Source organism: Onychostoma macrolepis, chromosome 05, assembly GCF_012432095.1.
Source record: "Onychostoma macrolepis isolate SWU-2019 chromosome 05, ASM1243209v1, whole genome shotgun sequence".
NCBI lineage: Eukaryota > Metazoa > Chordata > Actinopteri > Cypriniformes > Cyprinidae > Onychostoma > Onychostoma macrolepis.
Window position 1 is genome coordinate 41,867,286 of NC_081159.1, and position 24,361 is coordinate 41,891,646.

Genomic DNA, 24,361 nt, shown 5'->3' on the forward strand with positions numbered 1-24,361 from the left:
ATATCATCTCACAAAGACATATTATTGGAAGATGGTGAGTGAAAACTGATATTTCTATGCATTTTATAAAAGTAGTCTGCTATACTGTTATAAAGATGTAATTGATTTACATTACAAGAATCAGAATTTTACCTTATTTTTTTGCCATATGAATATCAGCATTTGCACCAAATTACATATTTTTGCTCATTTTCAATGCAATGCAATTCAAAACAATGATGATTGAGGGATGAACAAATAAACGTCCCTCAAAAACCTGATGGATTATTTTTTATACTCACATTTTAACATGATTTTTCTAAAAAGAATCAAATGATACTCAAAAAAACATACATGCTCCCTTTTTTTTTTTTTTAGATCATTTCTTTTTTTTCTTTTTCTTTTTCTTTTTCTTTCTTTTTCGTTTTCCTTTTCTTTCAAACCTGGCGTGCGTTTCCCAAAAGCATTGTTAGCCAACTATGGTTGCAAGTTCCATCATCACTAACATAGTTCAATGATTCTGTGTTTCCCGAAACCATAGTTCGAACGAACATTCGCAAACAGTGTCGCAAACTTACATGGTTGGAGCTACAGCTCTCATATATTTTCTTATATGGGCTTAAATAAATTATGCTCTTGGGCACAATAAGCATGCTAACATGCAGTACAATCTAAATATTCCATTATATCTAAATATAAATACGTTTTAATATATCTTATCTATTTTTGCGTGTCCTCAGTAAGTGCAGTTTTTGAAGAGTGTGCATGCGCACAAATGCCGAAGGGAACCCCAGAGTATGACGTAAGAGGGAACCCGCGATGAATTAAACATCAAATAAAGCAAAATGACAGGGAACAAAAAATAGTAAATTAGTCATCAGGTGCCACGTTCAATACAGCAGCATCTTGGAGATCTCAAATCAGTTAAATAGCTGAAGTTATTACTCCACCACATGTGACATTGAACTAGTGTGGTTCAAACGACGGAGATGCGACTGTGTTCGGGAAGCAGTTGTGACTAGCTAGTTACGATGTTGTACAGGAAACGCACCCCTGGATGATGATGGGTCACATTTCCAGTCACACTACTGTTGTCCTACTATTTCTTTGAATCATGTGTCCTCCATTTAACATTTAACAATTGCAATGCAGACCCTGTAAACATTTTGTGTGCATGGACACACATGTAATTGATATGTCAGGCTTTACAGAGTTAATTATTGCTTTATTGCATAAATACTGCGCTGCTCTAAGCGCTGAGGGAACGCACAGGATGACGTGATACATGAGAAGAACTCGCACATGTGAAGCCGATCACCCTGACCGTGCATGTTTAGCACATCCTGTTATACACTCAAACATTTAAGTTACACAAATAAGCACAAGACCTTCGTTTCAGTCTGTAAAGTTTCAGACGGAAACAAGTCTGAGGTTTTGTGCTCCTCATCCACAAAAACGCGTGCGCTCTGAGACAAGGTCTGTCTGTGATTTAGGTATTAAAAAATTGTGCAAGTTCTGACGGCTGTTTATCACTTTTTTTTCCGGAACGAGCCTTTAAGATGCTGTAATGTCTGCTTCTCTGTGTGTGTGTTTGTACTCACATTTTGAGATGTCCAGTCTTTTGGGTGTTTGAAAGTGTGCAAGAGAAATTACTTCTTTCCTAACGGCATCGTACAGGCAATATGTGACATTTGCATGTATGGAAGTCAAATATACAGGATAATAGATGTGAGTGAGCTATAGTTGTGTGGATTTGACTGGACGTGTTTGCTGAGGTCAATCAGCTACATCTGGAGTTCAAACTAAAGAATCGAGGCTGATTACCTCAGCGCTGTGTTTATAGCTAAACATAAACGCGCTTCGTCATTTCTCTTTTGAATAGCGGAGAATTATGATGCCTAACAGAGCATTTGTAAACAGAGTTGCTCCAGCTTTAATCTGTCTGTCAGCGGGCCACAGATTCAAGCTTTCATTAGCGTCTGTGTGTTTAATGCATTCAGGCTTTAAAGCGAATAGAATGTTCCGGATTATGATGTGTAACTCAGTTTATAAAATCAATAAAATGTGTTGACTGAAATGCAAGTCTATGGGGGAATCATTTGCCCAACAGTGATTCATTTTTAGTTCAAAAAAACCCTGTTGAAAAATCTTAAACCAACCTAAGTCTGTTTGCTGGTTTTTAAGCAAGTAAATGTTGCCATGGAAACTGACTGAAATAATAGTTGAAGTACTTATATCTGAAATGGAAAAAAATAAATAAATAAAATGGACTAAAACCAAAGTAAAAATAATTTCCATAAATTTGTGTGTGTGTATATATATTATATTTCAGATCTTTAATAATTTGCAATCTTAAATAAAAATAATAATGTCAATCTTTCTTTAAAATAGTTCAAGTTAAACAAAATGTTTAACTGAATGAGAATGAGACTGAATGAATAATGAGAAATGTTGCTTTGGCAACTAGCTATATTTTAAATAATTTCAGTCAATTTTATTTTTTTCAAGTAACGGAAATGCTTTTATTGTTTTAGTTAACTTTAATAACCCAGGAACCTATTTAACTAATATTTTACTATAAAAGTGTTAACACACAAATGTGAAAACTCTCTTTATCCAAAAAAAAAAAAAGCATTAGATTGTCCTTTTTTCCATTCTTAATTCTACGAGAACCCCTCTTTACTGATTACTGCATTTTTGTGGGTTTTTAGCTGTAATTAGAGTTCATTAATCTGTTTAATGGAAACTAGATTAAGAAAGCTCTGGAAAAACACCCGAACATCAGTTTTGGCAGGAAGAAGGAGTTACGTAAAGTGAAGGAACTTTCTGTCATGTCTGAAAGCACTGGATGCATGTGATTCACCGTCGCTGTGAATCATAGCCGCTTTTCCATGTTTTTCTAGAGTCTGCTGTGGTGGGTTAGTATCACCTTATTCATTTTCGTTATCTTACTCAGTGTTGTTGTGATAGTTTTGACGATTGTCCTGAATTCAGATCTAAAAGCTGCCAGGTTCGCCACTTGAAATGGCCCATAATTCCGTTCCTCACACTTTTACGCTGTGCCTCAGAGCAGCGTGACCTCTGGCCCTCCCCAAAGCAGACTTCCCGCTGATGCAAAGGAAAAGAGGTAACCACCTCCAGCTGTGTCTGCTTTTGCCATCTTTGCCTCCTCGTTTACTCGAGTAAAGTCTTGGCTGAAGCGTGTAATCTGTAGGTGTTCGTGGCCTGACTCTAAATGAACTTTCACTGATAATTCTCCTGCTATAAAGGAAATTGCCGTAAGGTCTGACCGTCTCGCAACCTCTGACTGTCGCCACTTTCCATGCGAGATAATGAAATTGCCTTCGTAAATTAGCCATTAGTGATGATAAAAATTGCAGTCTGTTCTGCAGAAAATTACGACCTGCCGGTATAGTGATGGCAACAGCCTTAAACAAAACTGTGTCTTATCAGTTGCGATTGCCCCATCTTTACCTACACATTTCTCACATGCAAATTTAAGCTTTGATTATAAAATGTGATGAGAGGGATTTGCATTTTATAATTTTTTTTTGTAATAAATAATGAAATTACACGTTCTCCTATAAGTAAATAAAAATATATATTTTCCAAAAAGAGGAAGATTTGACACATATATGAAGATTTGACATATATAAATGTATGTGTATATATAATATATATATATTTTTTTAAAGTGAGGCCTATTTTAAGACCATTTGAAGATTTTTTTTGTTTTTGCATTGTCATGTTTTGTTTTGTGACCAGAATTGTATTTGTTGTACTGAATTTAATTTCTGCTAATTAATTATTCTGATTGATAAATATTTCCAGACAGAATGATTGTCATTATTACAGAAATGAGAACAAAATTTAATTAAAATATAAGTAATTACAGTGATGAACATTTATAATTATTATATTTTAATGATAACATAAAATATATACAATAATATAATATATTATTTATTATATATATAATTACTGTAATTAATGTGAATATATGATCATGAAAATTGGGTGCATTATGTGTTATATAATTAAATAAAATAAATTATATACATTTTCATCACTGTAATTAAAAATGTTATGTTTAGTATTTGGTATATTTTTCTTTTAAATGATATAGCATATTTGATTAATAAATCATTTTATTTTATTATTTTTATGCAAATTATCTAATTATTATATAAATAAATACATTATATCATTTTATATCTTGAATTTTATTACATTCATGTGTTTGATGAACCTGATTAAGTAAATAAACTATGTAGGACAATAAATGAGATGTTTAAGTCCGGTTAATAGCAGTGTTTGACTTTGTTTGATGGATCACAAAAATGATTTTATTGTAGAACTGGATCATGGCTGCTTGTGCCTCGTCTTGTGAGCCGTAAATGCCACTGAAATGTTAAAACACCACAGGTCCTCGACCGCGGTGATGTAAGGAGCAGGTGTTGGGACAGGAGAGACGGTATTGTGGCCTTTCAGAATACCCACAGTGCCGTGCGTCCGCTTTAGTGCCAGGCATTCTGGGAATGAAAGTTAAAAACGCGACCTTTGACCTCTCACATGTTTTCTTTTTAATTGGTCGGGTGTTTTTCAAGTGTTCACTGCGAGCTCTTATGCCCACCTGCAGAGCCCAGGACTCCTTCACTTCATCAAACTCTTTTGTGTTCTGTTTTTTTCTCTTCATCACAGACTTAAACGTCTTTTATCTGGCCAAACCCCCCAAGCAGTTATGAGAGGTTTTATTGGAGTTTTACGAAATTGCATGAAGATTGTATTGATGTAACATTTTCAGCAAAACCTCAGTATGAGATGTTTAATTGTGCATATTTCATGTTATGCATGTGTCTCTCATTAGACAGCTTATGTTCGGCTCCAAATGTTTATTTCTTTCATTCAGCGCAGACTAAAGTCTTTTCATCGCATCTTGTGTGGAGCATCTTTTGTTTGTATCGTACTGTAAAATCTGATTGGACGAGCCATGCTCAGTCATTGGAAAACAGCCGTGAAAAGCAGACCTGTGACTCCACATGATTTTAAATTATTAATCCAAATCTACACTTTAGCTAATTAACTATACCATCTTACTTAAAAAATTGCTTTTTAATTATTAATGTGATGTGGGTGTATCATTTTCTAATTGACTTATTTTGTTTTTATTTTCCTATTTTCTAATTTGTTGACTTATTTTCTTTTTTTTCTTTTTCTTATTTACTTATTTATTTTATTTTGTAATTGATTTACTTAAAATTTGTTTTACTTATTTTCTTATCTTTTTAAATGTATTTACTTAATTTATGTTCTTATTTTTGTATTTAGTTTTTATTTACTTATTTTCTTATTAACTTATTTCCTCAATATTTGTTTGTTCATTCATTTTCTTGTCAGAGAACACACCACATTAAATTTTATGGCTGTGAGGGATAGAAATACAGTTTGCTTAACAAGTATTGTTGTGTACCTGTCGAATTAAAATATTACTTCTTCCCAAAAATGCAATTTCTTTAAATGGACTTACAAAAATAAGTGACAATTATCATGAGCTTGGACCCTGACTAAAGACTATAAACGGCAGATCATCGTTCTGTCTAATTGTCTTTTTTGCAGTGTCAGTAATCATTTGTGACAGTGTATAAATAGAGGATAATTGCCAACACGTTAGTTTAGCTGAACTAACGGGTAAGCTACAAATGAAGTAAACTCACAGAACGTCTGTCACATCCAGTTCACTTGGGAGGTTTGAGTGTTGAAAAAAGACAATCTGCATAATTATAGATTGACTGAGGAAACTCGAGATCTTACACAAAGCTGGAAGAACATGAAATCATCACTTAAACAGGAAATAACGGGGCTCCACAGTGAGATAATTCTGCTTCCACTCAAAGAGTATGCTAGAGCTTCCTATTGCCAACAGTCATTTAAAAAAACAAAAAACAGGAGGTTTAAAAACTTCAAATCTTAACAATGGAATTTTGTCCAAATTGACTGTATTTGCTGTCTTAATTGTGATTGTTTATATCTGTTGTGTTGTAGGAGCTTGCTAGCTGTGGCTGGAACAAAAAGGAGAAACACATTTTGGCTCCTAATGTTGTTGCCTTTACACGGAGGTTTAACCAGGTAAGATGATTGGCTTTTCTTCTGTTTTGTTTTGAATTATTATTATTATTTTATTTAAAATGAAAATTCTTATTAAATTTATTCATTTTTATTGTATTGTACTCATTTATTTAATTGCACTCATTTTTATTATATTATATTATATTCCAATCTAGTATTGCATAATATGCTTCAAAATCAAATTGCGTGCTTGAATAGCTGTGTAGCCCTATTAAGTCATTTAAGCAAATGAATTAAATCAGCTTGTAATCGTGACCCAGTATCAGGCTGAAGCAGATAATTTAATAAACACTGATCTTGTCTGATACTGATATGATGGAGGTATTGTTCGTCCCTAGTTGTCATCCAAGTGAAATGCCGCACTTATTCATTTATATATTTATTTAGTTTTCCAGATGTGAAGTGTATGAAGTGGATATAAAGTGTGTTTTTGGCTGGGATATAGCTGATATAGTGCCAGCAGACTGCGAAATGTGCCACAAAACCATTATCAACCTGATGGCCCACAGCTTTAGGACTTAATAGGTGCTGGAAATACTGTTAACAGCTCTCACACGGGCAGATGTCCAGCCTGGTGCTCCTTTCCTCCTCGAGCTTGAACTTTTCCACCTCTTTCTCCTGTTTAAGGAAAAATAGGGATGTGTAGTTGGCCAAGCGTTGCTGTGCTGTTACATTTAGACAACATTCATCTTGTCATCGCGGATGTTGTTGACATAAGGCACACACTGTTTTTACAAATTTTCACTCTTAACAAATCATTTACCATCCCGACCAACAGCAAAATCACTTTTGCACTTAAAGGAATAGTTCACCCAAAATGAAAATTTGCTTAAAATGTACTCACCCTCAGGTCATTCAAGATGCAGATGACTTTGTTTCTTCATCAGATTTGAAGAAATGCAACATTCTATCACTTGCTCAGCAATGGATGCTCTGCAGTGAATGGGTGCCGTCAGAATGAGAGTCCAAACAGGTGATAAAAACATCACAATAATCCACAAGTAATCCACACCACTCCAGTCCATCAGTTAACGTCTTTATGAAGCCAAAAGATGTGTGACGTTTTTAACTTCAAACCATCACTTCTGACCAAAATACAAGTCCATAATCCATAAGAACGCTTCAAGCAGTGAAAAAGTTAATCTTCTGTTGTCTCTCACATCAAAATCCATGCACCCACATATTTCTTTAGAGCTGTTCTGGATTGTTTCGGCATGTTAATGGTGCTTGATCTGTGCAGATTTCTCTCCCGATTCAGACGAGACCTCTTTTGCACTGGAGAAAGCAATATTGCATAGATAATATAATGGATAGAGGACTCCTATTTTAGCAATGATTTAAAGTTAAAAACATTAATGGTGGATTTGTTTCCCACAAACATGCAGCTTTTCACTACACAAGACGTTAATTGATAGACTGGAGTGGTGTGGATTATTGTGATGTTTTTATCAGCTGTTTGGACTCTCATTCTGACGGCACCCATTCACTGCAGAGGATCCATTGGTGAACAAGTGATGCAATGCTACATTTATCCAAATCTGATGAAGAAACAAACTCATCTACATCTTGGATGGATATTTTCAACAAATTTCCATTTTTGGGTGAACAGTTCCTTTTAATAATTTTTTGTTTTAATTCATTGTTTTGAAATGTATCATGTAAATGAACACACTATGATATATAGTTTTCATGTAGGATGAGGCAACGAGTCAACTTCTCCCCTGTTTTGTTACAGTATTTCTGCCAGTGAGCGCTTTTGTGTATGCAATTGTATGGAGCTGTTTTGTTCTCCAAAAACAGTCTTCAAGTTCCCCAGCCTTTAGCTCCAGTAGTAAAGCTCAACTCTCACGCCTCGTAGGAAAGATTTGTGAATCCGTTTTGTTCATGGAATGAATTTTGACGTTGTTTGTTATTCAAACTTGGTGATGCAGTTGGATTAGAACACTTAACAAACCATTAATTATAAAACCAGAAGGAAGTTTGGTTTTCAAGATAATTTAGAAGCATTTGGCCATAAATTAATCTTAACTAAATTTGCGGTTTCAATGTACTGCTTCCAGTTCTGCTTATTTATGAAGTTTCAGCCTGGAATGAATTTGATTTTAAATCTGTCTCATTAAATCCGAAACCTTATTAGATTAACTGGTGTGTCCCAATTTTTTATATTCACGATTTTGTGAAAGTGCTATAAAAGTGCAAAGTAGACAGTAGATGACCCACATTTACATTTATGGCACATGTTTAATGAGACGATTTGTTCTAGTTTAGCCAGGAGTGTGTGGAAATTACATAAAAGCATCAAGTTCCCCGCTGCACATTTTCCGTTTGCAACGGTCTTAGTGTGTGCAACTCACCTCGAAGTCAGTCTCACAGAATTCCTTCTATCTTGGCTGTCGATGGCATTGGTTTTATGACATCATTAAGCCGAACACGATGAGCTGGCTTCCAGACCTTCGGAAAGATGGAGCGGCTTTGAGACACATTTCTTGGCCACCCAAGAGTGTGTCTCGCTTTAAACGATGCCTTTCGTTTGATGTACTGTTACTACCAACCCCAAGCCCGATAATTCTTGTAAAGACTAGAGAGTGCGCAGTTTTAGTGATAAGTCAAGTATCACCATTACTGTTGCTCATGTTAGGTAGTGATTTAAACAAATCCCTAACTCTAATGTTACACATTGGCTTATCATTAGTGTCATCAGGGTGATGAGTTTTGCATGCTGAAGCAAGGCAGCACAATGAATAGAAATAAAACTGAAATTGTGATTTGGCTTAATATGACTTAAATCACAAAGGCTGTGATTTAATTACAGTTAATAAATGTATGCACTGCATGTTTCAGAGTGATGCACATGTTCATTTACATGCAAGCAGCTCATGATTTATTGATTTTATTAATCATTGTATTATTATTAATATTTTTTCTTAAATATAATTATTTTGTATGTTACTGAGAAATTACAACAATAACAATTGTAATATTTATTTTTTTTTTAAATATTTTTATTAATATATATACGTATATACATATACATACAGTGCCGTGAAAAGGTGATGATTTCATTTATTAAGGGAAAAAAGCTGTCCAAACCTGCCTGGCCCTACGTGAAACATTAATTGCTGATTAACCACATTATTTTAGAAATCTGAGTTAAATTTCAGTAGCCAAACCCAGGCCTGATTACTGCCAGACCTGTTGAATCAAGAAATCACTTAAATAGAACCTGTCTGACAAAGTGAAGCATGCTTGAAGAGCAACACATCATGCTGCGATCTAAAGAAATTCATAAACAGATGAGAAACAAAATAGCTGACATGTATCAGTCTGGAAAAGGTTATAAAGCCATTTCTAAGGCTTTGGGACTCCAGCGAACCACGGTCAGAGACATTATCCACAAATGGAGAAAACTTGTAACAGTGGTGAACCTTCCCGGAGTGGCCGGCCTACCAAAATTACTCCAAGAGCGCACCGACGACTCGTCCAGGAGGTCATAAAAGAACCCAGAACAACATCTAAAGAACTGCAGGCCTCACTTGCCTCAATTAAGGTCAGTGTTCATGATTCAACAATAAGAAAGGGACTGACCAAAAAGAACCCAAAGGCTCGTCTCACATTTGCCAAAAATATCTTGATTATCCCAAAGACGTATTTTGTGGACTGATGAGACAACAGTTGAACTTTTTGGAAGGTGTGTGTCCCGTTACATCTGGCATAAAACCAACACAGCATTTCATAAAAAGAACATCATACCAACAGTCAAACATGGTGGTGGTAGTGTGATGCTCTGAGGCTGCTTTGCAGCTTCAGAACCTGGACGACTTGCCATAATTGATGGAACCATGAATCCTGAAGGAGAATATCCGGCCGTCAGTTTTTGACCTCAAGCTCAAGTGCACTTGGGTTATGCAGCAGGACAATGATTCCCAACACACCAGCAGGTTCACCTCTGAATGGCTCAAGAAAAACAAAAGTAAGGTTTTGGAGTGGCCAAGTCAAAATCTGGACTTTAATCCGATTGAGATGCTGGGCATGACCTTAAACGGTCCATTCATGCTCGAAAACCCTCCAATGTGGCTGAATTAAAACAATTCTGCAAAGAAGAGTGGGCCAAAATTCATCCACAGCGATGTGAAAGACTCCTTACTAGTTATCAAAAAACACTTGATTGCAGTTGTTGGTGCAAAGGGTAAATTAAATTATTATTTCAAAACTGCAATTTGTATTTACTCGGGTTATCTTTTTGTGTAATATTAAAATTATTTTGATCTGAATCATTCAAGTGTGACAAATATGCAAAAAAATGAAGAAAAAATCAACAACAGGAAGGTTTGTGTGTGTATGTGTACACAGCCATGCCCAAAAATATTGGCACCCTTGGTAAATCTGATCAAAGAAGGCTGTGAAAATTAATCTGCATCGTTAATCCTTTTGATTTTTTTAATTAAAAAAATTCACAAAAATCTAACCTTTCATTGGATAATAAGAATTTAAAATGGAGGAAATATCATTATGAAATAAATGTTTTTCTCTAATACACATTGGCCACAATTAATGGCACCCTTTTATTCAATACTTTTTGAAACCTCCATTTGCCAGTTTAACAGCTCTAAATGTTCTCCTATAATGCCTGATGAGGTTAGAGAACACCTGACAAGAGATCAGAGACCATTCCTTCATCCAGAATCACTCCAGACCCTTTAGATTCCCAGCTCCATGTTGGTGGTGCTTCTCTTCAGTTCACTCATGTTCTACAGGGTTCAGGTCAGAGGACTGGAATGGCCAGCAGAAGCTTGGTTTTGTGCTCAGTGTGTATATATGTGTATATATCTATATATAGCTATAGATATATGATAAATATATAGATATAGATATAGATATTGGCCAATTTGAATTCGCAAACAAACACAAATTCAAACAAACATTGTTCAAATCTTTATTTTATTTCTTTAATATTATGTTTTTATTTTACAGTGAAATGTTACAATTGTTTTTTTTAGTAATTTTTTTTATTACGTAGAAATAAATAACTATTATTATTATTATTGTTGTTGTTGTTGTGTCCATACTGATGTGTAATCACAACATTTTGGGCAAATTTTGCAGCCCTGCAAGGACACTTTTCTTTTCTTTTTTTTTTTTTTTTGGAATGGCATTTTAAATCATGATCACGTTTTATGTTATGTAATGTTAAAATCAAATTATTGTCATTTTATTTTATAGTACCAATAATAATAACAACCATTATTATTATTATTATTATTATTATTATTATTATTATTTAATTTTGACCAAATTGTGCAGCCTTTTTTTTTAAGTCATCTTTTAAATTGCAATCACATTTTTAACAGAAAAGTCCTGCAGCCCCACTCAAGAACCCTACTAAATATCGAGTTTGTCCATGTAATAAATCAGCTCTATATTTTTAGTGAAATCAGGTGAGCTGGAACTGTACATGGAAACATTGTGCTTCATCATCATGGCAACTGAGCAGAAACTTCGCCCCTCAAAACATAGTAGTGCTCTTTGCCAGTTCATTATTTATGGAGCGGGAACAGAAGCTTTCAGAGCCGTTTTGAAGGCATTATGGGTAGGAATGAACCAGATGAGCTCACCCTCTTTCATGAAGGGGGTCGCAGCTCTACGCTTTGGTAAAACCCACTTTACAGCCACTTTGGAAAAAGACCCATCATCTCTGAGCCAAGAAATGTAAGTGCTGCGCCCCGTTTCTGCACGAGTTTCTATACCAACCAGAGCTCTTATAATGTGTAAATGATTTGATAATGAGCTATAGGCTATGACATCACTGCACATGGTCTAGCTAGCAAAGCGGCGTTCATATATTTTAAGCTAACACAGCTGCCGTGCTATGATATGCCTGTCCCGTTCCCTGGAAAACTTGACTTTTTGGCCTACATTTTTGAAGCTCATTTTCTTTAGATCATAACTCAGTGACTGTGACTCGAGCGTTGTGTGTTTATCTTAATAAAGATGACACTGAAGTGTCTGTTAACATTTATAAAACGAAGGAGGAGTAGTTTGGAAATTTTGTCAGGATTTGCACAATGTTTTCTCAGGATAACCAGTGCAATTTATTCTCTTTAAAATGATTAATTAATGAGGGGATGACATTAAATAAGCCAATGAACGCATTTTTCTGGCATCTTTTTTTTGAATTTGTTTTGAATTTTTTTGCACATTTTACTCATGGAGCCACATTAAGATTCTAATATCTGTGGAACTGAACCATGTATGGTCTTAACAAATTGAGATACCAAAAGAAAAGTTTGTCAAGAACCAATTCCAAAAGATGTTAAGATACATTTAAAGGTATGCCATCTTTTGGGGGGGGGGGGGGGACAGTTCAAAAACTTTTGAACTGTCACTATCAGTGTATAATGCAGCAAAGATTGGTAAAATCAACAGATTTTACTAACAGGCCTGCCAATCAATTTGTAAAGAAATAATGATGCTATCATCTTTCTGAAGTCATTATTTTCCTGTCTATATTTGTTTCCAGATCTCAGGTGAAAATTATCATTTTGACGCTTCTCTGCAAAATATGTACTTTAATACTTTGGCTTTCATCACTATTTATGTATGTCTTTCTTGAGATAAAATATTAACAAAATCAGATGATTTTAGCAAGAATGTTTCTTAAATTTGGATGATCTGACACAGAATGACCCAATAGTCACTCAGTTTCACTACAAATATTTACGTGTGCAATGTAATTCTTTACTAATGGAGCCACATTGAGATTCAGATATCTCTGGAATTGAACCATAGGGTCTTAAAAATTAAGACTGCAAAAGAAAGATCCAAAAGTGTATTTAGATACATGTGATACTTCTTGAATTACAGACATGCCAACTTTGGGGGGAAAAAAAGGTGCTTTTTTCCCTGCATTTGAACTGTCACCATTGGTATATAATGTAACAAGTAGGGGTGGGCGATATAGCCTCAAAATCATATCACCATATTTCAAGAATATTTGTGATAATGATATTTATGACGACAAAAAAATATGGAACAGCGTTTTATTGGTGATTGCAGCTGGCAGGCAGCAGCGTTTATTGGTGCAAAAACAATGAAGGGCCTTTTCCAATGAGCTACTGTCATTGATGACAGACTTCCTAATTCGAAGTGTAAATTTATCAGCATAAGGTGGCAGAAGCAGCATTATAGTGCAATATTAGTGACCAGTGTTGGGCAAGTTACTTTAAAAAAGTAATTAGTTACTAGTTACTTGTCGCAAATAACTGAGTTGCATCATTATAAAAGTGACCAATTACCAGGGAAAGTAACTATTGTGTTGCTTTTTTTAAAAAGAATGATCAAATGTGTCAAATAACTTGGATGCCTCCAATATTAAATGTTAAATGAATGAAATGGACACTACATGGAATAAATTATTATTTTTAAACATTGTACACTAATATAAAACAACAATTTAAAAATACTTATTTAACACTGAACATTTTTTAACATTCTAGCAGACATTATACCAAACAAAGCACAATTTAACTTAAAATTAATGAGTTAGTAAAATAATATTTTGTGGCCATTTTTGAGACCCCCTTCATGCAAATAAATGCAGGCTTGCTGAGCAGAAGGGGATTCTTCTAAAACATTAGAAACTATTACAGATCCCCATTTGAACACTGTGTGAACGTTATAATAAATGTATTTATAGAGCTGTTGTAATTATTATCATTATTACTGTCTTTAATTTTTTTTTTAACAGAACAATAGTAACAATAGTTCAATACTAACACTTATGAATGTTGATGGAGCTTTTATTTCGACGGAAACCCGCAGGAAGTCCTCAGTGCTTCTTTTTGTTGACAGCAGCAGATTTATAAATTATTCTCATTACTAATTTGGGAAGATACACGTATCACATTGTGACATGCCTTGTAAAAATCATAAAAGTGTTACTGAGCAGCTGATGAGTAACAGTTTCAGCGCAGATTTTCCTCGTGGTTTGGACTTTGAAGCCTGGCTAATGAGACACTGTCGCTTGAACACATGCAATGCATGCGTGTATCAGAAAACATAACGTTCTGCAGTGCATTTAATTGTTTGAGGCCATTTTGCAATTTTAATCATCATACAGAAACCAACAACAACCACCCCTTCCTCTTCTCATCGGAGACATGCGATGCAGTACTAAACGGTCTCTCACTGTCGGTGCTTGTAATGATCTTTGCGTTTTAAATGCTTCCACACTGCCGTCATGTTTGCTGCATTAGTGCGCGCCTCTATTTGATTGCATCACGTCATTGTTCGGTACAATTTATTAGGTCTTTTTGCTTATTTCGGTGCATCCCTAGTAAATACGTCATTGCATCGCTATATCATTGATATCACGATATGACACTTTTTTTTTTTTTTTCCTTTTTTTTTATCATGTAAAAAAATGATACCGGTATTATCGTGGACTATATGATATGGCACACCCCTACTTTTAAGGAGGAAAGTCAGGGGCCAAATTTACGGTTAAACTATGTGCCCTTTTTCTCCATCATGTTGTGGAAGCTTTGACTTCCTGAGGGTCGATGGAAAAGACATCATTTACTTGGACGGTTCAGTCCATATATTCTTAGTTTACAGATATATTTACTGTTCCTCAGGGAGTTTTGCACCCGTTTGCTGGTTGTGAACAAATCGACTGGTTTTAGCCTATATTTTTTCCGCTAAAGCAACAAAAGACCAGAGGAAGACTTGTTTTTGAGTTCAAAGACTTGAAAGTGGACTTAGTCTTAGATGTCTCTGCAGTTTTTATTTATTTTTTAAATTGTCTAAGAAGATTCCAATCCTGTTGCAGTTAGTACACATTTTAATGTAGGATTTTCAAAAATGTTACAAAAACAGGATTTACAACAATTTTCACTCAGAAATTGCTAGTAAATTTCACAAATAAATACAAAGAAACTGCAAGTAACCCGCTGAATTAAACGAGGACATTTTAAGTCGAAAGTATTTTCTTGTAAAACCATATTCAAATAATCTTTTTCATTTACAACTTGCAATATTTTTTTATAGTGTACCTGCAATGACTCGCGTTCCTGCTTTGTACAACAGTGCCAATTTCTTTCAAACTATTTGTCAGACATTAAATAGTTTCTTGAGTTTGATTCCCCTTGCGTGAAATATAATCGAGGCTGCTTTTGAGGAAATTGTTGAGATTTGTTACCTGACTCCCGTATGTTTCAATAGTTCCCTGAGGCTGAAATCTTAAACTGTTTACTACGGTCCGAATCACTCAGGCTTCATCTGCTTTCTAATTTTGTTATTTTCTTCCTTTTTTTTATTTGGCATCCGCTTACGTTGGAGTCTCTGCCAAGTGAAGTCTGTGTTCTGTGTTTGCCGTACAATTATAATCAGAGCGGAGTGTCTCATTTTTCAGTCATTACATAACAACACTTTTCCTCCATCTCATTTCCAGCATTTTTGTTTTTGTCTATCAGAAATGGTTTTTCCACAAGATATGATTTGACTCCAGTTGAGTTTCCCTTTAGTGAAAAAAGTCAACCGCAGATGAAAACTTGACTTATTGCTGTCCTGTGACGTGACCTCAGCTGACCTCTGCTTTTCTCTTTCGTTCTTTTTCAGTCTGCTTTCTTATATTCTGGTTTTGATCATTCATTTATTTATCGTTTGTTTATAAATATAAAAAAATAAACATTACATATTTATTTCCCTCAAATTATTTATTTATTTACTTCAAATTTCTATTTATTTATTTATTTGCCAATTATTTGGAATTTCCATCATAACACACATATGCTGTCCAAAACACCTTGAAAGTCATGCTGAAAACCTCTCTGAAGTCCAGTATTTTAATGCATATTGGCATCATAGTGGAAAATTCTGTACAATCCAGCACCACAAACATTTTATCATATGGCATGTTCATTGTTTTCAGCTGTATTTATTAAAAACGAGTCGTCTTTTGCACAAGTTTTGAAACTTTTCTCATCTCTTCAGGTGAGCTTCTGGTTGGTACGGGAAATCCTGACCGCTCAAACCCTGAAGATCCGTGCCGAGATCCTGAGCCACTTCATCAAGATTGCAAAGGTACATTAACGAACAGCTGTTTACACAATCATAATCTTATTGCATCGATAAGAGACATAAAAGATCGCTAATCCACCATCATTCTGTACATACAGTATGGTAGTGTTACGTGCTTGATGTAATAAACGATGTCAATGAGACCGGTTTATTCACAAGAATATTCTTTGAATCTCTTCAGTCATTTGTGCAGCAACTACATTTCCCATCATGCAGTGCAACCTTAGAATTGGTCCATAACTAGGTGTCTTTGAAAACAGCATTTCTGTCTATGATGCCTTAAAATGCTGTCTATGTAGGCAGATCACCATGATTTGGAAGAGATCTGAAGAGCAATCAGAGCTTCTACAGTGAGTCTGGTTTAGATATACTGTGGAAATGTTACACTAATGATGTTGAATCGCTCCAGCTATATATCGTGCTAGAATAAAGCTGGATGTGTGTTAGTCTGTCCAACTTTGACGGTTCATCTCATTAGTGTGCACTAGAGAGGGATCTGCTTTGAAATGAGGTCAATTGGCACACTAAACGATTAACAAAGCATTATTTAGTTTTATTATATAAGCCTGCATCGGTTTTCCATCAAATTTCCATTACTTTACACGAAGAGCTTAATGAAGTCAAGCCAGAGCTGAAATTTACAATATATAGAATGTTTATAATGAACTTTTTTTTTTGATTTAGTGCTGTTAATTTTTATTTATCACATCTATATGGTTTGGAAACCTTTAATCATGTTATAGAAACGCTACATCGGGGCTAATGAATGAGCAACAGTCACTTTTATACGCCTCTCTGACTGATTTAGATCCTAACACTTATAAATCTTTTCTAGAAATAGTTCCACAGAAATTACCTGCAACTATTGAAATGTTCTTTCTCGTTTTCCTGATTTGTAAACTGAAACGGTTGCACTAAATCTTAGTATATATTCATATTAAAGATGGTGTTTGCAATTTTCTCAATGCTACAGTACTTTTTTCTACCGCAGCTTAAATGAATAGTTCACCCAAAAATGAAAATTTGCTGATTTTATTCAACTTCAGGCCATCCAAGATGGTGATGACTGTGTTTCTTCATGGGAACAGATTTGGAGAAATGTAGCATCACATCACTTGCTCAGCAATGGATGCTCTGCAGTGAATGGGTGCCATCAGAATGAGAGTCCAAACAGCTGATAAAAACATCACAATAATCCACAAGTAATCCACACCACTCCAGTCCATCAGTTAATGTCTTGTGAAGCCAAAACCTGTTTGTTTGTGTAAGAAACAAATCCTCTATCTATAATACTGCTTTCTCCAGTGAAAAAGTCATCTGGTCTGAATCAGGAGAGAAATCTGCACAGATCAAGCACCGTTTACAAGCCAAAACAACTCTAAACAAATATGGGTGTTGATTTTGATGTGAGAGACAACAGGAGATTAACTTTTTCACTGGAGGAAGTGTTGTTATGGATTATGGACCTGTATTTTGGCCAGAAGTGATGGTTTGATGGTAATGGATTTGTTTCTTTCAAACATGCAGCTTTTCTCTTGACAAGACATTAATTGATGGCCTGGAGTAGTGTGGATTACTTGTAGATGATAAAAAAAAAAAAAATCAACAAACTGTCATTTCTGGGTGAACTATTCCTTCAAAGGCGATTTGCAATTTTCTCAAAGTTATTTATTTTTATCACAGTTTAATATGCCAGTACTAAAATATTGTTATTATTTTTGGAAACATGCAAGTGGCACAGAAATTGCACGCTTCACTTTTAATGCCGTTTAACACAGTATGAAGAGTCTTGTTTTGTTTTTCATCTTCAACTTGATAATTACTCTGACAAATGTTTGCCCACCCTTCATCTGGATGAAGACAGCAGTTGAAGAGCCCTTCGCTGTACTGTCTTCATCTCAGTAAACTCATCAAAACAAGCCACGTCAGTGAAGCGGCTGGAATATCATCCTTCAGAAATCTCATGACTAAATCTCAGAGGAACACTTTCTGACAGAACAAAAGCTGAAAAAAAAAAAAATAAACCCTCAGATTGCAGTCATCATGTGTCATGGAGTCGATCCGGGCGTGCCAAATTTGCTGAAGCGAGCACAAAGCAGTTTTCCATCATTCTAGAGTTTGTTGGGTCTTCATTGTGGGAGTAATGATGAAAGCAGGTCCGTATCTTACTGAAGGTCACTGTCTTTTAGTGGACGCTGTCCAATCGGAGAGCAGTAAAGGGAGTTTTAAGTGTGGGCGGTAGCTGTGACATCATCTAACCTAACAAACAGACAGTAGTACATGTCTGCTTCGTTAGAAGTGCGTTTTCACAAATTGCAAACCAGAACCTTTATGAAGAAATTTTCATTGCATACGTTTAATAGCAAAACATGATCAAATGCAACCAGTAAAATGGAAGTGATTGCCATATAAATGTTCTTTTTCATTGCAAACAATTGTTTTCTTCTGTATTTTTGTCTTGTTTTCAATTACAAGTATCTAAACATTAACATTAAACATTAAGTGACTTTTTGCATAAAACCAGAAAAAAATATCTGCCAAAGGGGTTAGAAAAGTAAACTTGTTTCCCTTTTAATTAAGTTCATTTTTCTGACCTTACTGGCAGTTTTTGTTCTCTCTTATATTAAGCATAAACTTGGTTATTTTTTTTTTATATCTTAACCCTTCTGGTTCCTTTGCTTACACAGGGTGTAACAACTTTCCCGAAATATTTATATTTCATAGGTCTCATTGATCTGAGGTCATGCATCTCACGGTTTTTGCCAAAATTATCCACAAATAATGCACTTTAAGTGATTTATGATGATTTAGGAATGTTTAGATATTTGTTCTGGAAAACCAGATGAAATACTGAGGAAGAAATCTTTTTTTTTTTTTTTTTTTGCAGTGTTGACTCCCTCCTGTGCTTTAAACACACTTTTGTGGTTTGTGCATTGAGTTTTCTGAACTGTATATCAATTCATCATTGCTTTCTATGTCTGCAGAAACTTCTAGAGCTGAATAACCTTCATTCTATGGTGTCGGTGGTGTCAGCATTGCAAAGTGCTCCTATCTTTAGACTGAGCAAGACCTGGGCGGTAAGAAACACACAGTAACACATTTACTGTACACACACATTTGCCAAGCTGTCTGAATGATAAAATCCAAACCTTCAACGTAAAGGACACTGTTTTCTTATTTACTTTATTTAATGAATCAGAGACTGTCCTTAAAAAAAAGTTCACGGTTCACTTTCGGCACACTTCTGGGAATGGTTTTCTCCCCACAGTATAGCTAAATAAAGCCAGACTCATCACAGACCTCAAACCTTTGGCTGTTTAATTCTAATGTCTGAATTATACAAATGTGTTTCTCATACATCACGATGATTATGTTTTCCACACTTTGCCCACTTAGTCCTGTAATTATTTTTCCCTGCTCGCTTTGAAACTGATGGTTTTTAACACAAGCGTCTGTCGTTTAAAATGGAAAGTTGCTCTTTGAGATCTAACTTTGTGGAAAGAAAAGTGGAATCCAAACATAACACTTTTCTCATCCTACTGTATACTGTATGGCTTTCAATAAGTGTAGATTGCAGAAAACATTAGTCATAACTAGATGATCCCAAAGAAAATTTTGGATGAAATCAAAGTTATGTAGAAACTGGGATGAAAACCGAAAGCAAAAAAATGGTCCTTTGAAGGTAGCCACTGTTTGAAATGCACTATACTTCAGACTTTTTGATGTTTTTGAAAGTCTCTTATTCTCACCAAGGCTGCATTTCTTTGGTAAAAAAATCCAGTAAAATCAGTAATATTGTGAAATATAATTACAATTAAAAATAACTACTTTCTACTTCAATATATTCAAACATGTAATTTATTCCATCAGCATCATTACTCCAGACTTCAGTGTCACATGATCCTTCATCATTCTAATATGCTGATTTGCTGGTTAAGAGACATTTATGATAAACAGTGTTTAAAACAGTTGTGCTGCTTTGTTTTTGTTGAAACAGTTTTAAAAAAAAGCACTTATTTGAAATTGAAATCTTTTGACATTTTTAAATGTTTATACTGTCACTTTTGATCAATTTAATGCATCCTTGCTGAATAAAAGTAATTTATTTTTTAAAAATTACTGTACCTTTGAACGATAGTGTAAACTACATCAGTTCGGTACAAAAGCTCGGTAACGTATCACACAAAAGACGGATGAACTGAGACAATTTCACAGTATTTTGCAACATTTCCTTAAATGTGTTTTTGTTTTGCAATCAAATCAAATTTACAAAAGTGATTTTATACACATAGAAAGCACATTAAATGCAAATAATGTGTCTACATTAATATTTAAAATTAACTTTTAATCAAAATAAAATTTCAAAATTAAATTAAGAGTTAATGTTCATCTTCATTCGGCGTAAGAGATATATTTACGTAAAAATGAAACGGCATACTTATGACCTGTACTTATTAAAATGTATAAAAGAAAAGTGGTCATATTAGATGTAATTATATTTTAAATGATTAACAACTTATTTTTAAGAGAGTGGCAAAGATTTAAAAAGGCAGTAAATTAGTTTTTTTTGACCCATGTATTGAATATGAAGTGATGAATTATGTTGCAGTTTCCAAAATGTCGGGCCAGCTGGCCAGTAAAAACTTGCCAAAACCAGTTTATTTCTCACATTTTGTGCTTAGTGAGCCTCTGTTTTGGAAATTTGACCGCTTGATGAAGACCAGTTTAGTGACGTATGTCTGATCATGCTGTTCTTTCTGCCACTATGGATCAGGATGATCATGACAACAGCAGGGCTTCACCATTGAACTTTTCACTCCAGCACAGAACCGGAAAACATTGAAAATGATTGTTTTTGTTTTTTGCCACTGCTTCTAGTAGAAGTCAAGAAATGACTGAATGCTGGGTCACGCCAGCGACATCAAGTGCTTTTGTTTCAGTTTGGAAGCATACAGGAGCTTTCTAGGTTGAGGACTGAATGTCTGGGTGCGTGTTCTTTGGCGTTTGCCGTTGGATCCTCTTACACTTCATGTCTGAGGCCAGATGACCACTTCCCCTAACAATTAACAGATGTTTGAAATATGGAAAGAAATGATGCTCCTAGGATGTGTTGTTCATTAAAAGAGCAGATGAATAATTTCCTGCACTTTCATTCAATGAACAGTATGACCTTTGAAGAACTAGAAATGTATTTTCCACTTGATTTTGGTAACCGCTCAATGGCTGCGTTTCAAAACCTGTTGATTAGCCTCGCTGACTGCTGCCATACTGCCATACTGCCTTCAAAAGCAGCGTCCCAACTGAACTCAAATTAAAAGCTTTTTAATTGTCCCACAGGATTGTGCACCATTCAGAACTGAATTTAGAATGCGTTTTAAATTCCAGTTCCGTTTCTGGTTTTGAATTTGAGCTAACAAACAGGAAGCAGAATTCAAAACTCACATTTGAATTTAAGGAAGTGCAGTTAGTGCAGAGTTCTGAGTTTATATCTTGCAATTCTGACTCTTTTCTCATATTAAAAAGTCGCAGTTAGGCTTCCATATGTTATTGCCTTAAAATTTAACCAAAAGATAGGTAACGTTACACTGCCTGTGTATTTGAAACAACTCCCTTTTGGACCAATTTGGATCCATTGATCTGATCCATAATGCATCTTAAACTCAATGACTCTTCAAAACGCAGTGTTTTGTGCTGTTTCGTTAATGATTTTTAGCTGCAGGTTTAGTTCAGTGATACTTACCTCTGTGATGCCAAGATCAACTCTGCAGGCAGGTTTATGGCCCTGTCCGTCCACCCTTAGAGGAACACCAGGGACACTTTGTCCTTTAAAAGCCGTTCTGCAGCCGTCGAGAAGGTCCGTGGCGCCGGAGGTTTGGCGTTGGTCGAGGTGACGTGGATGGGAGGGATTCATTTATGTACGGCTTAAGAAATATGAAAGTATCTGATATAATGTGAAGCCCAGATTTATGTATAATATGCAAGGGATTGCACATAAAATATGATGTCAAGGGAACAACAACAAAAAATGACTTCCTCACTATAGGTGTGATGCAACAGGTTTCCAAGGAAAAGTAATTAATCTGTCCACATTTGCAGGGAAATTCCACTCAAAAATGGAAATTTACTCACCTTCATTCCTCAGTTCGGTTAATACCTCATGTACAGTGGCCCTAAAGTAAATCAGAAGACTAGAACAAACAATCAACATGTATGTTTCAGCAATTAAGGACAGAATCTCACTTTACATCAGGATTTATCACATGCAGTTAATTAAGTGCACTACTCTTCAAATGTTTGGGATCAGTTTTTTTCTTTTTTCTTTTTTTTTCCCCTAAAGAAATTAATACTTTTATTCAGCAATGATGCATTAAATTGATCAAATATGACTTTAAGGTACTTAGAACATTACAAATAGCTTCTATTTCAAAAACATGCTGTTTGTTTGAACTTTCTATTCGTCATAGAATCCTGAAAAATAAAACTTATCGCCGTTTCCACAAAAATATGAAGAAATGTTTTTTGAGCAGCAAATCAGTATATTAGAATGATTTCTGAAGGATCATGTGGCGCTGAAGACTGGAGTAATGATGCTGAAAATTCAGCTTTGATCAGAAATAAATCACATTTGACAATATGTGAAAATAGAAAGCAGTTATTTTGAATCGTAATAATACTTTACAATATTACTGTTTTACTGTGTTTTTGATCAAATAAATGCAGCCTGGGTGAAACCTTCAAAAAAACAAACAAAAAAAACATTTATAAATCTTACCAACCAGTTGAAAGAAAATGTATGGGTAACAGCTTTTTAATGTTCTATTTTTATACAAATATTTATTTTATAAAATTTTTATAATATTTTTTCTCTCGCAATTTAAGAGCATCCTTTTATCAGTAAATGGCTCTACAGATTTATTTATACTTTATTTATCCCAGATAACATTTATTTTAATATTGCTATTGTCATGAACAGGATGAAAACAATAAAAACTTGAATTATAAAAAAAATATTGCTATTCATGCAGTTAAAAAAAAAAATATATATATATATATATATATATATATATATGTATATATATATATATATATATATATATATATATATATATATGTGAACAAAAATGTTTTTTAATAGTTCTAGTTAACAATAATAGCCTTGGTTGATATCCCTGCTTTAGCTTTTTAGCTCAGTATCGTGTCTGGTTTGGACTCTGTATTATGATTAGTGATTTGAACACTACCGGCTTGTTTTAAACTGGCTTGTAACTCGTCACACACCATGTGTGCTACATGAATGATACCTCAACCATCCACAATGGTGAATGGTGAATTTTGGCAAGCATTATTGGAGAAAACAGGAAAGTATTACATGGTTAGCTAACACACTTTACGGCCCATCTGCAGGTATGAGCTGGATGTGATTTGACTGTACTGTATTGAAAGCAGCCCGGGTCTAATTAGTCTTGCGGGACCAGTAGCGCTTGTTTTATCCCCTAGTTACCAGCAACCGATGCGTCTTTCCTTACACCTGCTCTCTCAGCCAGAGACCTCTGGATGCTTTTGCCAGGTCCTGCACACATTTTCCTGCTCTGTCACTCCATTATGGCACTTTATAACACAGACCAGGAGCTTTTTCAACGGCTTTGTTGCAAAAGGGTCATTTCAATCCCTACTGTTGTTTAAAAAAGTAATGTGAAATGCAGAAGAAAGATTATCCAGTGTTCTCGGGCAGGATTAGCCTGTCGTTCGAGAGCTTTTCAGCAGCTGGCACTGAGAAAATTGATTTGAATCGCAGATTGAGCAAATACTGGCTGATATTCGATGTTAGGCATGCTGAAACCACCTGAAACATGGTATATCCGCTTTCAACACCCTAAAGCCCAGAACTACCGCTAGCAAGACCATTTTCCAAAACCGTGATATAAATGAGCACTGACTTTTACCAGAAGAAACTCTGTTAGCTGCATTACAGGCTTGGTTGATGAGGAAGGTCAGAGTTCTGTGGATATTAGTTTTATTTATTTATTTTTGCATGCAAGAAAATCTCACTTGCAGATACAGACGGTCCCGTGGTTGTAGTTGATTCGTCTTGGGTTTTGATCAATGTATGCTTCATCCCATAAGCTCTAGTGATTTCCTGGAGGACAGATTGATGATCTGCAAAGTCGTTTTTGTTGGT

The 24,361-nt window shown here is 35.0% G+C and overlaps 1 protein-coding gene across 3 annotated transcripts in view; it reads left to right on the plus strand.

The window, feature by feature from the left end:
- The window catches only part of LOC131540638 (ras-specific guanine nucleotide-releasing factor RalGPS1), a 143,026-nt gene that overhangs the window by 25,735 nt on the left and 92,930 nt on the right, over positions 1-24,361 (plus strand). For all 3 annotated transcript variants that reach the window (XM_058775703.1, XM_058775705.1, XM_058775704.1), the window contains exons 5-7: positions 6,022-6,105; positions 16,096-16,185; positions 19,167-19,259. In XM_058775703.1, coding sequence (XP_058631686.1) covers positions 6,022-6,105; positions 16,096-16,185; positions 19,167-19,259 — 267 coding nt within the window. The remainder of the gene's footprint in view (positions 1-6,021; positions 6,106-16,095; positions 16,186-19,166; positions 19,260-24,361) is intronic.